The 17,027-nt window shown below is 51.4% G+C and overlaps 1 protein-coding gene and 1 long non-coding RNA gene across 3 annotated transcripts; both read right to left on the bottom strand.

The window, feature by feature from the left end:
• Positions 1 to 35: 35 nt before the first annotated feature.
• Positions 36 to 703, bottom strand: LOC107182252. Its single transcript, XR_001512972.1, has 2 exons — positions 394 to 703; positions 36 to 98 (listed from the first exon to the last, which is right to left on the bottom strand). It is a non-coding gene; the product is annotated as an uncharacterized LOC107182252 (long non-coding RNA).
• Positions 704 to 15,309: 14,606 nt separating this feature from the next.
• On the bottom strand, positions 15,310 to 16,998 carry CCL19 (chemokine (C-C motif) ligand 19). 2 transcript variants are annotated; one of them, XM_015560556.1, is made up of 4 exons: positions 16,743 to 16,998; positions 15,979 to 16,151; positions 15,675 to 15,768; positions 15,310 to 15,587 (listed from the first exon to the last, which is right to left on the bottom strand). In XM_015560556.1, exons 1-4 carry the CDS (start codon positions 16,791 to 16,793, stop codon positions 15,567 to 15,569), a joined length of 339 nt encoding a protein of 112 aa, XP_015416042.1. In that variant the 5' UTR covers positions 16,794 to 16,998; the 3' UTR covers positions 15,310 to 15,566. The 2 variants fall into 2 exon arrangements, with proteins under 2 accessions (XP_015416042.1, XP_006758613.1); XM_006758550.2 differs by having other exon boundaries at positions 15,979 to 16,105; positions 16,743 to 16,993.
• Positions 16,999 to 17,027: the final 29 nt, after the last annotated feature.

Here is a 17,027-nt window from a genome sequence, read left to right as displayed (position 1 = left end):
TTCTCCCCCGCAGAACCCGCCCCCACTCACTCCTCCTCCGCCTCCAGCGCCACCTCGTATCTCCTCAGTCCCGACATGTCTCGGGCTCCGAACGTCTCCTGGGGGGCGGAATGATCGGATCTAGTCCTCCCCAGCCCCCGGCCCCCTCCTCGGTCATCCTCCGGAGCCGTGTGACCTGCTCTCGGGGCACCTGAGGCAGGTGCCCCCGGGGAGGCTCAGCTGCACATCGGGGCGGGGTGGGGCTGAAGGTTTCGGAGGCGCGAGACGTTATGGAACTAGGAGGTCGGTCGCCGCAGGGGCCCGCGGCATTTAGGGGGTCAGGGCGGCGGGCTTTGCGGTCATGGGGTTGGGATATCTGGGGCCCCGGGTGAGGATTTTCGGGGGCTGGGTCACCTGGAGGGGGGCTGAGGGGTCGGCGCAGCCCAAACTCCGCCCTCCCCGGCTCCTCCCCGGAAACAGACCGTTACCGTGACGTCACAGGGACTCCACGCACCGGGGGCGGGGCTCCCTTTGCCCGGAAGGGGCGGGGCTAGAGCATTTCTTCAGAGGAGGCGGGGTCGAAGTGTCACTAGGAGGTGGAGGCATTTATCGCCAAGATGCGAGGCTCTGGAGTCTCTTTTATAAAAGGATGGAGTCAGATTTTGGAGTTCTACCCTGGGAGATGGAGACCTCAGAAATAGGCAGCAAGAAAAGAGCTTTGGGGAGAGGGATAAAAAGGGGGGGGATGGGAGATATCTGTAATATTATCAACAATAAAAAATATATATTAAAAAGAAAGAAAAAAGAAAAGAGCTTTGAGACGCTGTCAAGCGCTGTTTTCCTCAGTTCCCTCTTCTCCTCTCAATCTCCTTGGCTTCTGCCCTGACGATGGCCTTTCTTGTCTGCCCTGTTCTGCTTGTCCGACCCCAGGCTGAGGAGGAATAGGCCTCCAGAGAGGGCTAAGTCTAGACAGGCCAGGCTATGAAAATACTTATCGGATGAGTGGCCTTGGCTTAATGGCCTGAGGGTCAAAGCCCTTCCTATCTGAGCTGCGACCTACGTTCCTGTGATATTTGTTCCTACAGTCATTCAGTCAACAAATATTTACTGAGTGTCTGCTCCATGCAGGCACTGCTGGGTGTGGGGATACAGCTGTAAAGAGGACAGGCACGGCCCTGGCTGGTGTGGCTCGGCTGGAGCATTGGCCTGTACACCAAAGGTGGCAGGTTTGATTCTCGGTCAGGGCGCATACCCAGGTCGGTGTGTGCAGGAGGCGACCGATCAATGTTTCTCACATCAATATTTCTTTTTCCCTTCCTCTCTCTAAAATAAATTTTGAGAAGAAGAAGAAGAAAGGCACAGTCTCCACCCTCAGAGGGCTTCTCATCTGGGTTGGAGATGGGGTGGGTGGGATTGAAATAGACAATCAGATAATTACAATAAATCTGGAAGGCTGGCTAGGAGCAGTAGAGGGTGCTGTGACAGAGCCCAGAAAGAGCAATTAGCCAAGTGTGGGAGGTTGGAAATAGCTGCCCCAGATGGTCTTTGGAGGGAGGACAGGAACTTTGTCGCTGGACTGTAGGAGAGAGAGAGTGACTAGAAACGAGTGAAGTGAAAGTTCCCTCAGCCTGAAGTGTGGAGAATGGAAACATCTGCTCTCTCCCTGCATCCCACCCTTCCTCCCTCTCATACCTGGCTTGCCTTGCCTGGGCCACAGACAGGTGACAGATAGATGTGTGGGTGCCAGTTGGGCTTTACTGGAGCATTGCAGTCTGGTGTGGAGGAGAAGCTGTGCTCCAGTCATACCCTCACACACTCACACTCACACTCACACTCACACTCCAGGCCCTGCCCAGCTTTGTCAGGTCTGGTGCAGAGGAGCTGATGGTCTGGTTCTCACTTCTGGTCCCCGGGGCAGCAGTGGTTCACATCCCTTCACTCGGTCACAGGGCTCCTTCTGGAGCTCTCATGGGCTAAATGCTGGGCACTTGTTCTGGGGGAGGAAGGAGTGGCAAAGTTATGGGCTGGAGTCTTGGGCAGGAGCTCAGAGGGAGGAGGCAGGGCTGGAGAGGGCAGGCTTTGCCTTGGCAGAGTTCTGCAGTCTCTGGCTGTGGTCCCCCCAGGGCTGGTCTGGGGTGTGCCTGCTCCAGCATGATGAACCTGGAGTCAGAGGTTGGAGAGAATAGAGCAGCTCTGAGCTCAGTTTCCCGGAAGGCCTGGGTGTGTAGGGTAGAAACTGAGGACCACATTCTAGAAACCCATTTCAGGGGCTTCCGTGTGGGAAGAGGCTCAGCAAGGTGTGGAGGAGAAGCTGTGCTCCAGTCATCCTCAAGGGGAAGAAAGGTAAGATGGTGGTAAAAGTGGTGAATAGGAGAGGAGGAGACAGGTTACTTTCCACCCCCCACTCACAGGAGAACAGTGCCTGGCAGCCAGTCCTCAAGGAGGAGATAGGAACAAAAGACACCACAAATGTTCTCAGGAATTGGGTATTGGTTCACCAAGAGACAGTGTCCTCAGGGTTGGGGCACACAGAACTGGGAGCGAGTGGGTATTAGTGTTAGGGCTTGAGGGACTATAAGGTGGGGGAGCGCATAGCCCTGACTAAATTCAGGATCCCTGTGTCCAGTGCCATAGCTTTAGTGTTTCTCTCTCCTCCTCCTCCCAATGTACACTGTTCTCTTTTCCTCTGGAAACCAAGCTAGAGGAGACAGAGCCTCCAGTGAGAAGGACAGCTAGAGGCCTCTGGACCCATTCAGGCACTGACACGTACAGGAACACCTGGGGCACAGGCACATCTACATCACATAGGTACTCACAGCACAGAAGCCCATGTATAGATTGTATAGGAATACACACGATGCACAGGTATACCCACAGTACATAGAGACACACAATCACAAGGGCACATCCATTTGGTAATGTGTACTCTCAGGTTCATGGACACACTTGGATCTGGGTGTTGACTTGAACTCACAGTCCCCTTCACAGACTCCCAGATCGAAGCTGTGCCCCTCATCTGACCATTTACCCTCTATCCTTTCCAAGGGAGACCTAGAAATCAGCATGCTGAGGAGAGGAGCGGTGCTGTGCAGGAGGCCATGGGGGACAGCTAGAGATGGACAAATGTGCAGAATCTTTGGAAGCAGTGAGTGTATGGGTTGTGAGAGTCTTTCTGCTTGTGTGGAGCCTGTGTGAGACTGTGAGGCTGGATGGGGGAGAACAGGCAGAAGAATGATAGTGAGGGAGTCCATGATGGTCCTGTGACTGTGTGTGTGTGTGAGCCTGTGTGAGGCTGTAGATGTTGTCTATTTATGGCCCTCTGAAGCTTTCATTCTTTATGTCCAGGAATTTCCTCCCTTCTGTTATATGATACTAGAGGCCCAGTGCACAAATTCGTGCACAGGTGGGGTCTGGCTGGCCCGGCCCCAATTGGGGTGGATCAGGCTGGGCCTATTGGGAGGAGGAGACAAGGGGTTGGCCAGCTGGTCTGCCCTGATTGGGCTGATCAGGGCCAGGCTGTCTGTGGGAAGGAGCAGAGAGCAATTGGCTGGTGGGCCCTGCCCTTGTTTGGGGTGAGGGGGACTGATCGGGAGTCAGTGGGTGAGGGAGGGGCTGCGGGAGGTTGACCAGCTGGCTCCACCCCTGATGGGGCTGGTTCGCTGGCCGCAGTGGGCATCATAGTGACCCGTCGTTCTGGTTGTTACAGCATTCCAGTCGCTGGCTTTTTATATATATAGGTAGGATTTCACTGGCCTTTGTCCCTGGTTTCTGGGCAAGAGACTCTAAATCTTTTGAATTTTCCAAGTAATAGGAGTGTCTTTGTTATTTTGAGCCCCTTGGATTACACCTGAGTTTCTGCTAGGAGATGAGATGACTTAGGATGGGGGCTCATCACTGAAAGATCAACTATGTCCTTGGAGAATTGGGGCTTTGAGCCAGCCCAACCTCCAAAGAAGGGGGCTGGAGATTGAGTTCAGTCATGTGGCTCAATGATGCCTATGTAATGAAATCTCAATAAAAACTCTGGACACCAAAGTCCATGGAACTTCCTGCTCGGTGAATGAAACAATGTGCTGAGAGGGTGATGTGCCCTTCATGTCTCCAAGAGGAGAGAGCATTTAAGGCTCTCTCACAATTCACCCTGTGCGTCTTTTCATTTGGCTGTTTTTTAAAAATATATTTTTATTGATTTCAGAGAGGAAGGGAGAGGGAGAGAGAGATAGAAAAACAATAATGAGAGAGAATCATTGATGGGCTGCCTCCTGCACGCTGCACACTGGGGATCTGAGCCCACAACCCAGGCATGTGCCCTGACAGGAATCGAACTGTAACCTCCTGGTTTATAAGTCGACGCTCAACCACTGAGCCACACTGGCTGGGTTCTAGCCACCTTTTTCTTAAGTCCACCACTCAGGACATTGCCCTGTTTCTCAGATGGCTTTTCAACCTATTTCTCCCAAACAAATACTCCTTTCTAGGAGAAAAGATTGTGTCCATGTGTGAGTGTGTGTCCGTGTGCCCATGTCTGCGTGTAATTGTGTCTGTGTGTCTGTCTATGTCCTTGTATCTGTATTGTGATAATGTATCTGCGTAACTATCTGTGCTGTGTCCTTGATGTATGTAAATGATCATGTGATTATCTGATTGTGTGTACAGACAGGTAGGCGGATTAAGGTGTTGGCCTGGCCAGGGTCTTTTAACGGGAGCTTGCCAAGAGAGTGAAATAGATGTGTGTGTGTGTGTGTGTGTGTGTGTGTGTGTGTGTGTGTGTTCAGTCCATCACTTTGTGGCTCTCAACCTCATAGGGCCGGCAGGGGGCATCCAGTGCAAAGGGAAAAGAGGATGTGAGACTCCTGGGCTGTGGAAGCAGGGGCTCTGGCCTTGTTCCAGAAGTGAGCTGGAAATGAATAAGAAAACAGATGAATCAGCTCTTGAAAGTCCCTGACCCTGGGAAGAGGTCTGCTTCTTTTTATCCCAAACTTCTGTCTACCAGAGTCTCCTGGCCAGCCAGAGGGGCAGCCAAGCCAGAGTGTGGGTAGAACATTGCACAGGACTTCAGAGGTGACTGGACATCAGAATGGAGGAACTCTTGAGCAATAGTACACCCCCCTTCCCCACCTACCCCCTGGAGCTTGAAGTAAAATCATTGCCAGGGGTTCCTTAACCCCTCTACTTCCTGCAATTTGGGCCACTCTGGATCCCAGGGGTCCTGGGTTTGGACTGATCTTGCTTGGGAGAAGTGCAAGAAACAAGGGTCCTTGAACCCAAAGCAGTAGGTGACCTATGTGGCTGGACATGAGGAGCCCTGGAGACTCAGAGGGAAGGTAGAGAAGGCTTCATGGAGGAGGGAGCCCCGCAGAGCCTTGAAGATGGGTGAGGCAGGAGGGAGGACATTCCAGGTAGAATGAACAGGAAGCAAAGGCTCAGAGGAAGGACAGGGGTCTGTGACTGACCCCAGTGTGGGTGAGGCAGGGGAAGGGTAATTGGTGAAAGAAGCTCTGTGTATGGGGGTAATCCCTGGGGTACTTGGGGCACTTCCTGATGATGCCAGGCCCAGTGGTCAAAGTTAATGGAGCCGAAACTGGTTTGGCTCAGCGGATAGAGGGTCGGCCTGTGGACTGAAAGGTCCTGGGTTCGATTCTGGTCAAGGGCATGTACCTGGGTTGCGCGGACACATCCCCAGTAGGAGATGTGCAGGAGGCAGCTGATCGATGTTTCTCTCTCATTGATGTTTCTAACTCTCTATCTCTCTCTCTTCCTCTCTCTGTGAAAAATCAATAAAATATATTTTTTAAAAAAGTTAACGGAAGACTCCGGTAACCTTAATCAGGCAGGACCATTAGGAGCTTCACGTCCTTTGAGTGTGAAGGTTTGGGCTCCTTAGCAGCATAGAATGTCAACCAGCTGAAGTGCCATTTGGGGGTGAAGGGAATGAGTTATAGAGAAAGTACGGTAAACAGAATTCTGAGTTCCCTGCCCCCTGGTGTGCATGCCCTGTATAATCTTGCTTTGAGGGGATTTTTTTCAGACATTTGACCTTTGAATATGATGGGATTAGATGATTATATATGGCAAAATGAAGGGATTTTGCAGGTGTAATTAAGGTCTCTAATCCGTTGACTTTCAGTTTGTCAAAAGGGAGATTGCCCTGGGTGGGCCTGACCTAATCAGGTGAACCCTTGTGAAGTGTCTAGAGATAAGAAGTAAGAAGTGGCAGCAGATGCTCTTATTTGGCCTTGAAGAAGCAACTGCCATGCTGTGGAGAGGGCCATGCAGCCGGCAGTGGCAGGCAGTTCTAGGCACTCAAGGCCTCAGTCCTACAACCACAACTGCCAGCACCCAGTGAGGTGGGAAGAGGACTCTGAACCTGAGATGAGACTGCAGCCCTAGCCGAGACCTGAGTTCAGCCTGGCGAGACCCTGAACAGAGGACCCCCTCAACAAGCACTTGAACTCTTGACCCACAGAAACAATGAGATGATAAATTTAGATTGTTTGAAGCTGCTAAGTTTGTCACAATTTGTTACACAGCAATAGAAAACTAATATAAAAACAAAGGAATGAATGCTAATTAAGCCCCAGGACCAGTTTTAGAACTGTTGACTGTAGCTTTTATTCCTACTTCCTTCCAGGTTGTGAAATGTCACTATTTCTTTAACGGACTTCCCTTTTCTGTCATCCTCCTTTATTCCATTCTTCAATCTAGGTTGTTGTGGTAAGTACTTCTGCTCATCAAGACTGTGGTTTATTTTTCCTGGCAGTCGCCCGCTTGAAGTTAGGCATGGCTGCGTGACCTACTTTGGCCAATCAACTGTGTGCAGAAATGGCATGTGTCATTTGTGGATAGAAGCATTTAAACCAGGCTTCTCCTTGCCATTTTACCGCTGGGACGATCATGGAAACATTTGTTGAGAAGAAGGAGCATGCCAAAAGATCCAGGCGGCCTGGAATGTTGAACCACCACATGGAACACAGATGCAGTAAAGACCCGCCTAGACCCACAGCAGGCTTGGTAAGCATGGGGAGTAGAATGTTGTTGTGTTAAACCACTCAGACTTGGGTGTCATTTATTACTGCAGCATAACTCAGTCTATCCTGACCAATCAGGTGTGTTGGTGGTGGTTTTCAGGTATTGTAGAATAGAGATGAGATTACAGCAAAACTAGAAAAGGATTGGATGTCAGCCTGAGATCTTGGATTTAGCGCCATAATTCATAAATTGAAGCCCAAACCTTCAATGTGACTGTATCTAGAGATAGGCTTTTAAGGAAGTAATTTAGGTTAAACAAGGTCATAAGGGTAGGGTCCTAACCTGATAGGACGGTAGCCTTAAAAGAATAGGAAGAGAGAGGACACAGTGAGGTCCCAGTGAGAAGGCAGCCATCTGCATGCCAGGATGAGGGCTCTCACCAGGCATCTGGATCTTGAACTAACCTCCAGAACTGTGAGATGTGTAGTGTTTCCCCCACATCCTGCGTGATTCAGGGTTCAGGATCTAGAGGAGGGGCCACACACAAATGAAAGAGACAAGACAAGAGATAATTTGGAAATACTGGGGGGCTAGGCGGGCAAGTCCAACTCAAGGGGAAGGACTTCCGCTGGTGCTCAGTGCTCGCCAACCTTTTATTGGTTTGGGATACACTCATAGCCCTTTGGCAGGCAATTTCCAGTAACAGGAAGACACGCCCATCAGCAAGGATTTACATAATAATAAATGGGGAAGTTGCTTCAGCTACCATTGTCTGGACTAATAGTGGGTACACAGCCCTGACCATTGCCAGAGCTCAATGGTCACCAGGCCTCCAGGTTCCTTGTCCACACTTCTCTGCTAGTGAAGACAATGGATGGCTTCCCACAGTGAGGGAATAAAATTTCTGTTGTTTAAACAACACAAATTGTTGTTTTGTATTTTATTATGGCAACTTTGACTGAGGCAGATATTGTTAGGTGATATCCTTAAATTTTTAAGGTGTCTAGGACTTGGGAATAAGGATGTATGTTGATGTAGGATAGCCATAGGGTAGACTATGGAGTTATTTTTTCACTGCTCACAAACTTAACCCCTTTCTATGGCTTGAGGAATTTTCTATTATATGAGTTTTAGTTACTTTCCAACATAGAACCCCCTAAGGGTCACATACTAATTTTCCTAGCTTCCTTTTCAGCTAGGATTCAAACACATGACTTAGGCTTATCCAATCAGAAGCACCTTTCAAGGACTGTGAATAGGAAGCTAGTAGTGATGCAAAGGAGCAGGGTTAGAACATCCATTTTCGTGGTGGTAGGAGTGGTGGCAGAAGTGATGTCTGTTTTTCATGGGCAGCTGAGCTGTGTGATTCTAGAAGTGGAAGCTGGCAGGCTGATCACCCAATATTTGAAGGGCTTGTGACAACAATACAAATGGAGGCCCACATAGCATATACCTAAATATTTAAAAGTTATAAATCAAACTGACATATCCCAGACCCCAGCCCTCTTCCCAAGTGCTACCCATCAGACCGACTTGGGCTGCAATCTCAGCTTTGCCACTCTACCCAGTGTCAAAAAAAATGTCTCTCTTATTACCTTGAAAAATATACTTTCAAAACAACTTGAAGACGGGGTTCAAATTTAGAATTCTTAGAATCCTTGGAGTTCCTTGACGGAGAGTTGTGGCAAGGGGAGATCCAAGCTCCAGTCCCAACTTGTCCACCCACTTCCTTTTCCTACTACCCTCAGTTCCAACTGCACCATGAAGGGCCTCATATACCTGATGTAGACACTCGAGCCCCATACATACAAGTTCCTTTCATGTTACCCGGCAGTAGCTACCTCTTGGTCATTCTCTGGACCTAGTAGTGTACACAACATTGACATAATCTATCATAGGAAGGACAGATCTAAGGAAGAGGTCTGCATGGATTCTTGAAGTTGCTTGGGGCCTTTTGGGCAGGGAATTCTCCAGTTTCCAGTTCCTGAAATGTGGTCTAGAAGGAGAAGCACTAGCTCCAGGTGAGCATGCCCCCTTAACCCTGAGTAATGTGTATGCCACGTCCAGAGATATGACTGGAAGAGGGACAGAACAGGGTCCTCCAAAACATGGACTGGGGCCTCGTTATCTGGACGTTAGGGTGGTATGGCATTTGGCATCCCCTTTGTGCTACCATGCTGTCCTGGGGGGCTGTCTGGACCGTCCTGGCTCTCCTGCATGCTTTGCGTGTGGTTCTGGCTGCCTAGGTCCCCATATTCTTTCATTTTCTGTACCTTCAGGGTCTTTTTAATAACTTGCTTTTCTGTTTAAATCACCTAATGAGTTTCAGTGGCTTGCAAGTAAGAATCCTGACTGATACATTTATTTTTCCTTTTTTGGGTAGAGGTAACTCTATATCATGACAGCTCTGAGATGGCTGAGGGCCCCACACTAACAGACACTCTGATACTTAGGGCTACCATGCCAGGAGGCGCCATTTACACAGGCTCCAGGGAAAACGGTGTCCCTGGAGTGTGCAACGATGCTGTCCTGCCTGGCAGGCATGAGTGTTCCTGACAGTGCCAGGATTTCCCAGGAGGAATGGTGGCCTGAGAGTAATGGGGGGACCTTGACATTCATGGAGGTCCTGTCTGCAATGGGGACACCAATAGGTATTGGTATGTCCTGTCAGGGTTCCTGAATTGATGGAGGGCTTGAGGGTTGGGCCCCTGTGGAAGGGATGGCTTCCTTTTGGGGGAGGATCCTTGAAATGATGGTCTGACAGGTATGGGATCAGCAAGGTGATTGGGGTTTTGATAGTGTTGGGTTCAGATTTCCAGGGACTACAGTTCTGATATCCAGAGCCCTGGGGGTTAAAGCCATCCCACTTTGGTGGGTTGGAGCCCAGGGCAGCTCATATTTTCTGCCCACCCAGCCCCATGGGAGCCATGGGTCTTAGGAACAGAAGCAGGGCTAGATGTCTGACTCCCTCATCTACTCTGATCTTCAGAGTTTCTGCCTTAACCTTTGTCATTCTCCCCTGTCCTGCCTATTCCTGACGTCTCAGAAGATAGAAGTAGTCCTCGAAAGTGGGTCCTTCAGGAGTCTAATCCCACTCCTGAGGATTTGAACACATGACTTAGACTTGTCCAATCAGAAGCGCCTTTCAAGGGACTACAGATTTCCAGGGACTACGGTTCTGAATCCAGAGCCCTGAGGGTTAAAGCCATCCTGGTTAGCTGCTTTGCTCTGCAGAGGTCCAACCAGGCTGGCTCAAAGCCCCCCCTGTCACCCCCCTCCCCCCACGAGGCCTGCCCCTCTCAGGAGCCTTGCCCACAGGCCCCTTAGTCCTGCCCCTACTCCTACCCTCCGGATCCCAACTCTGCCCTGTCCCTTCATTCCCATTTTTATTGCAACATCACCTGGCCTCTGTTACTCCCTGAGAATGGAGGTAAGAAGGTGGGCATAGTTGAAGACTGATCCCTTCTCCACTGTTCCACTTGGGGAAACTGAGGCCGGGGCAGGCCTCGAGAAACTGTGCCTACTTCCTCCTGGAGACTCTGGGGAAACCAGTTCCACTTCTGCTGAGAGGCCCAGGAGGCTGAGGCCCTCCAGGGGGCATCTCTGTGTCTGGCTCAAGCACTGGGATCCTGCCTGAGGCCCTCAGCTTCTCTCCTTGTTTTCCCCCAACTCTTCCTAGCAGGTCAAGCCTTTCCACCCCAACTGGACATCCCAGCCCCCAGCCCTCTTCCCAAGTGCTACCCATCAGGCCAACTTGGGCTGCAATCTCAGCTTTGCCTCTCTACCTCTCCACGCCTCAGCTTCCTCAGACATAGCATGGGACCAGTGATCCCCACCTGATAGGGTTGCTTAAGGATGCAATATGGCATACACATAAAGGGCTCAGCTTGGAGGCAGACACATGGTCAGGACCTCAAAATAATGGCTTTTCCTCTTTCCTGAGGGCCGCTTCCTCAGACCTGGGCCTGCTGTATTGCTCCCCTTTTTTACTTAGGAGACGGGAGAACTAAGAGAGGCAGTATATGTAGTACAGATCCTGAAGCCAAACTACCCAGCGAGGACCCTCAGCTCTGCCACTTTATCAGCGGTCCAGCTTAGGTAGTTACCTGCGAATGTCAGGGAGCACAGACAGCAGTGCCCGGCGCCTGTTAAGCACTTAGTGGTGAATTAACTGGTACCACAGAGCCATCTCCTTCCACGGGCGCGAAGTCTTAGGGGCCAGCGAGGCAGTTCTCTAATCAGAGAGGTGCCTGCTTAATTGTACAGAGGGGCTCTTGAAGGAAACTCCCTACTTGGGAGTCCTGCCCCTTTGTGAGACTAATTCCAAGGTTTTCTAGCTGTTTCTGAGTTTCCCGGAGGCCAGAGAAGGGGGGCACAAGGGTGGGGGTTTACCAAGAAGTTGACATGAGATGATGAAAATATGATCAAAACTGCATGGCGCTGGCCCTGACCAAACACCCACAGCACCACTGTTCTGAGAACTGGATGTGCTCCAGGTGTGAGTGGGAGGGGCATCGTGGGAAAGAGCGACGCTCAATTTCCTTTTTTGTTACTCAGATATGTACTGGGGCTTGTTCTGTGCCAGCCCCTGTGCAGAGCAATGCTGGAAACGGAGATGCCCAGGCCCAATCCCTTCCACTGGGAACTCTATCAATAGACAGAACAGGGACTGTCAGCAATAAATTAAAAAAAAAAGACAGGACAGGGAGTTTTTTGTCCACCTATGAAGCTGGCAGCTCCCTGAGCAGGGTTGTCAGGTCCCTTTAGGACGATGCTGGCTGTTGGGTAGAGAAGTATCACTCGGCTGCTGGCCTTAAACCTGTAGCAGGTGCCATGTGAAAGGTTTTCTTAAACCCGCAGTCGCCAACCTTTTGGACCTCACGGACCACCAGTGGTCTGTGGACCACTGGTTGGCGACCCACGGCTCTAGAGAGGAAGGTGTCTACCTTTAGGCAGGTGGCAAGGTCCCCGTATCCTGGCTGGGGAGCTAGGAGTCCACACCACCCCTTAGCTGGCCAGCAGCTTCATCATTGTCAGGGAGGCAGGTTGGCTTCTGGCCCCCCAGAACTCAGGACATATAGATGCCACAGCCCTGGCCAGTGTGGCCCAGTTGGTTGAGCATCATCCCATGTCCTGAAAGGCCGCAGGTTTGATTCTGGTTGGGACACATGCTTGGTTGCCTGAAGGAGGCAGCTGATCAGTTTCTCTCTCATTAATGTTCCTCTCTTATCAATGTTTCTCTTTTTCTCCCTCTCCCTTATCCTCTTCCTCTAAAAACAAAACAAAACAAAAACAAATCCACAAAACAATAAAAACAAAAGGGGGGTGGGGGAGACGCCACACTTATCAGTGAATTATGGTGAAACAGAGCAGGTGTTGATCAGATGAAGTCACAGAACTGAGAATGTTTGAGTGAGTCCAGACAAGTTCCAAATTGCTGGGCTAAGCTCTCACGTTTCTGGTGGGAGATAAGAAGACAAACCCAGTGCCCCGGAAGGATTGGTGGCTGGGCATGAGAAAAAAAGGAAGGGAGCAAGCCAGGAGAAAAGGCAGTGGGTGGAGAAAAGGTGGGGAGGGCTGCATGCCTACTCTCTGTGGGACTTTGGTGTCTGCCCCCAGGTTTCCTCTAAGCTCTTCATTCGCTTGCTAGTTCCTGGATTATCTCCCTTCCTGAGTCTCAGAGGGATTCCCTGTGGCTCCAGGAGGTGGCAACATTTATGAATATGTGTGACTTTGAGGAAGCCCATGGGAACCACAGGGGACCCAGAGATTCATGAGTCAAGTCTTTGGAGGGACTAAAATATTAAGCCACCCCCCCGTCCCCCACCACCACACACACCTGACAGATGGGGGAACTTAGGCTTTGAGGGGGCGTGAGTAAGGAAAAATCTTGCCTAGAATTGAACAGTGAGGGGCAGAAAAAGGATTGTGGGATTGATGGCTGAGCATGGAGCTCAAGGCCTATTCCTGTAACAACCAGTGGCAGTGGCAGGGAAGTAATGTCCAGGGACTTCTGTCCTGGTGGCATCTTCCTCAGGGCTCCCTCCCTCCCCTCCCCTATTCTATCTGCGTGTTCTCCTGAGGGTCCGGAGGGACAGTCTGTGTCTGCCTTTGTGGTAAGCTGGCCTCTGCGTGGCTTCACTGAGAACTGAGAAGGAGTTGAGGCAATGTGCCCCCCTCACATCTATGTTTGTCCTCTGCCCGCTGGGGTGCAGGGCATAGAATCCAAATGCTGTTCACAGCTGGGACCTTTGAACTCCATGGCTGGCTGACTTGATGGATGGTTTAATGGATGGATGTGTGGATCGGGGGGAGGATGGATGGAGGTCTAATGGATGCAGGGACATTAGGTGGATGGATGCATGGATGCATGAACGGATGGGTAATTTCCCCCAGGCAGCAGAGCCAAACTTTCCAGCCATAACAGTGTTCTTGAAAAATCCCCATCCATTCCACTCCTTGTAACTTTAAGACCTGAGAAATCCGAGGTTTTAAACACCTGCTTCTGGGAGCAAGGGGGGTGGGGTGGAGCTGTCATGCTCTCAGCTCAGCGAGGGGGGCTGGTGTAGAGAGGGGCTCTAGGGTCAAGCCTTAGGCTGACCTGTGGCAGGGCCACACACAAGTCCCAGCCTGGAGGGCAGAGCTCTCCCAGCATAATTAAGCCTGACCTTGTAGCCCTCCCTAATTCCTTCCTAAGTAGCTAATGGGCTGTGGGAGGTGCAGCAAGTGTTGCCAAAACATGAACATTTGTATACATGTTAATCTACCCTTGTTTTAATCAGACCATAAAATAAAACATCGACTTGCAGGCTGGGTCTTTTGTGTCCTCATCCAGCCTCGGGAGATCCACCGTGTCCCCGCTGTATTCTCGTGTCTGTCTTTTCTTCAATCCTTCAACGACCCTCCTCAGGTTCACCCTTGGCCGTGCTGGCGCAGCAGAGGCTGGCACAGCCCTCTCACTGTTTCTCCCCTTCCCAGGCTGCCCAGGCCTGTGCAGGCCTGGCTTTGTTACCAGATGAGTTATATCTGGTAACATGTTGGCCACTCTTGCCAGGTGAGGATGCGTAGTCTGGCGTTCCAGCTGCCATTCGACCCCAGCGGCACAGAGTTACTGCTCCCAGCTGGACCTCAGAGGCCATGGTTGGGGGCCAGCCAGCTGCCCCAAAGGATTTCCCACACACAGGAGGTTTACCCCCCTAGAGCTGCCCTAGGGTGCTCTGAGAGTTCTAGGAATTTCGTCTCCCAGAGCTGAGATTCCTCCCCTGTGGACCCCCTGGTCTCATTGTTGCCTCAGCCCTGGAGCCCATATGGGCTTCAGGGGTTGGTGAGCTTCCTTCAGGCAGAACTGCTCTGGCTTCCCTGGCTGCTCCTCCTTCTCTCCCATCTCTCACTCCCGGCTCCCAGTTTTGTCTGTCAGTACCCTGAGAAGTATGACCCCAGATGGCGCTGGCCCTGGCCCAGGCTGTCTGGATGAGAGAGGAGAGCTGGCCTGGAGGTTAGAGTCTATATGGACAGAGGAGCCCTCACACCTGACTGTCAAGCCTTTTCCACATATTTATTCATTTTCTAGAAAAATATTTGAATAACTACTTTGTGCCAGGCAGCGTGCTGAGCACCAGGGAGACAGTGGGAACCAAATAGACAAAATCCCTGTCCAGGAAGGCTGACAAACTAGTCATTATAACTCAGTGTGATAGGTGCTATAAGGAGAGAGGGATAGGGGTCCCTGGGAGCTTGGGAGAGAGGGAGGCTATCTAACCCCAGCCCAGGATCAGAAATGCTTCCCGGAGGAGGAGTCATCCAGACCCAGATGGGAAGTTCTCTGAGCAGGAGAGAGAAGAGCGTTCCAAACAGAGGGAATGGCATGGGAGATGGGTACTTCCCCCAGGCAGGAGAGCTGGGCCCCAGTCTCTCCTCTAGCCATGGGAGCAAGTTCCTGACAACTCCTTTTCCCCCAGTGACACCTGATCCATGAGACACCTGTGTGCTGGAACAGCTCTGGGGAGCTGAGGCTGGGAGGTGTGAGAGAGTTTGGCTTGTTCAGGGAACTGACACAGGTTTAGTGTCACTGAACCATGGAGTGTGACAGGCTTTTGAGGAGACAGGCAGTGGAGCCCTGGTTGTGGCAGCTTATCCTGAGAATACAGGGAATTAGGTGGAGGTTGATGAGAAGGTTGCTCAGATTACAGAGCGAAAAGTAGATCCTGCCAAGCATGGATGATTAAGAAAGGGACATATATAGTACTTTCAACAATAAAGAATTATTTATTAAAAAAAAAAAAAGCAAAGAAAATAGATCCTGCCATTCCATCTCCCCCTTTCTACCCTGGTCATCATGGACAAACAGCACACAGACGGATCTGTGGGTACCAGTGGGCTTTATTGGAAGCATTGTAGTCTGGGTGTGGAGAAACTGTGCTCCTGCCACTCACCCTCTCACACTCATACCCTCACACTCACACTCACACTCACAGACACTCCAGGCCCTGCCCGGCGTTGTCAGGTCTGGTGCAGAGGAGCTGATGGTCTGGTACTCTCTTCTGGTCCTTGGGTCCCCAGGGTGGCAGTATTCACAGCCCTTCACTCAGACACAGGGCTCCCTTGGCGGCTGCCAGGGGCTAACTGCTGTGGCGCTTGTTCTGGGGGAGGAAGGAGAGGGAAGGTGTTGGGCTGGGGCCTTGGGCAGGGGCTCAGAGGGAGGAGGCCGGGCGGGAGGGCGGGCTTGCCTTGGCAGCTTTCTTCTCTAGTCTCCGGATGATGCGGTCCACCCAGGGCTGGTCTGGCGGTGCGCAAAGCTTGCGACCTCTCTTTGTGGTGAACCTGCAGTCAGAGGTCAGAGGTCAGAGAGAATGGAGCCCTGGAACCCAGCTTCCTGGCAGGCCCAGGTGTGAGGGGCAGAGGCTGAGGACCACATCCCAAAACTGTTTCAGGGGCTCCCTCGAAGGGGTTGCGCTCGGCAAGAAGAAGAGAGAGAAGGAGGTGGGGGTAGAGTGGGAGGTGAGGCATGAGGCGCCCCTCTCCACAACTCACACAACGGCGGGCACTCTGCAGCCATCCTGGATGTGGAGGTGTCGAAAGGCTCGCACGATATTCCCAGGAATAGGGTGCAGGGCCACAGACAGGCAGCAGTCTTCTGCATCGTTGGCACCACCCTGAGCTGGGTGGCCGTAGGCCAAAGAAGGTGGTGTTAGAACATAGGGACCCTGAGGAGGGAGGCTGTGTATGTATTTAGCAACCCTCTTGGTTGCTAAATATATTGAAATACTTCTAAGCTGTTTGGTAAACAACTACTGTGTGGAGCCCCACAAATGCCTTCCCGCTGCCCCATCACCCCAATTTCTCTCTCAGGGCTTCTTGACTTTCCCACAAATGAAGAGCTAATGTTGGTCAAAGCATTGAATTGATGGGGAAAGGGTGGTTGTGGGTAAAAGGCTGGACTTACGAATTGTTAAATATTTTGACTATTAGTTCTGCCTCAATGTCTCTCATTCTCCCCACCTTAAGCAAATATATATATATTTCTCTCCTTCTGCCTGGGATACTGAGGCAGCAGGAAGTAGAGCCTGCAGAGACAGGGGCAGCCAGAGGCCCTCAGATACATCAAGAGACAGACACACGTTGGAATTCAGGAGCCCAGATATACGCACACTCACAGGCATACACACAGGGCATCCAGCTTCGCTGAACCAGGCAGACCTAATTCGCAGTGTCCGGCATGCCCAGCACCAAGCCATCTGAGGGCTAGACATCCCCTCTCCCCTCCCCTCCCACCCCCAGCCTCCCCTCAGCCTTACCTGGGGAGGCCCACAGGACCAGCAGGCTGATGGCCAGTAGTGCGGCTGCATGGGATGCCATGGAGGGTGAACAAAGGCTGACTGACAGCGAGAGTGTGCGTGTGAGTGAGTTTCTGAGCTTCTGCAGGAGGCTGCGTGAGGCTGAGATTGGCTGGGAGTTGAAATGTGGAGTGTGCAGGGGTCTGGAAATGTGAGTGTGGAAGGCTGTGTGAGGGTGCGCCTGCCTCCTATTTATGGACAGAAGAACTTTCACTATATCTTGTCAAAAATTCCCCCAGATTCATT

This window comes from Myotis davidii, unplaced genomic scaffold (genome assembly GCF_000327345.1).
Source record: "Myotis davidii unplaced genomic scaffold, ASM32734v1 scaffold534, whole genome shotgun sequence".
Taxonomy (NCBI): domain Eukaryota; kingdom Metazoa; phylum Chordata; class Mammalia; order Chiroptera; family Vespertilionidae; genus Myotis; species Myotis davidii.
This window is presented reverse-complemented; position numbering and strand designations above follow the sequence as displayed.

Coding starts and splice junctions, on each gene's coding strand:
- CCL19 (XM_015560556.1), bottom strand. CDS start 16,793: ATGCAGCCGCACTACTGGCCATCAGCCTGCTGGTCCTGTGGGCCTCCC. Junction 16,152..16,742: donor GGTCCTGTGGGCCTCCCCAG/GTAAGGCTGAGG, acceptor CTCCCTCCTCAG/GGTCCCTATGTTCTAACACC. Junction 15,769..15,978: donor TGCAGAGTGCCCGCCGTTGT/GTGAGTTGTGGA, acceptor CTCTGACTGCAG/GTTCACCACAAAGAGAGGTC.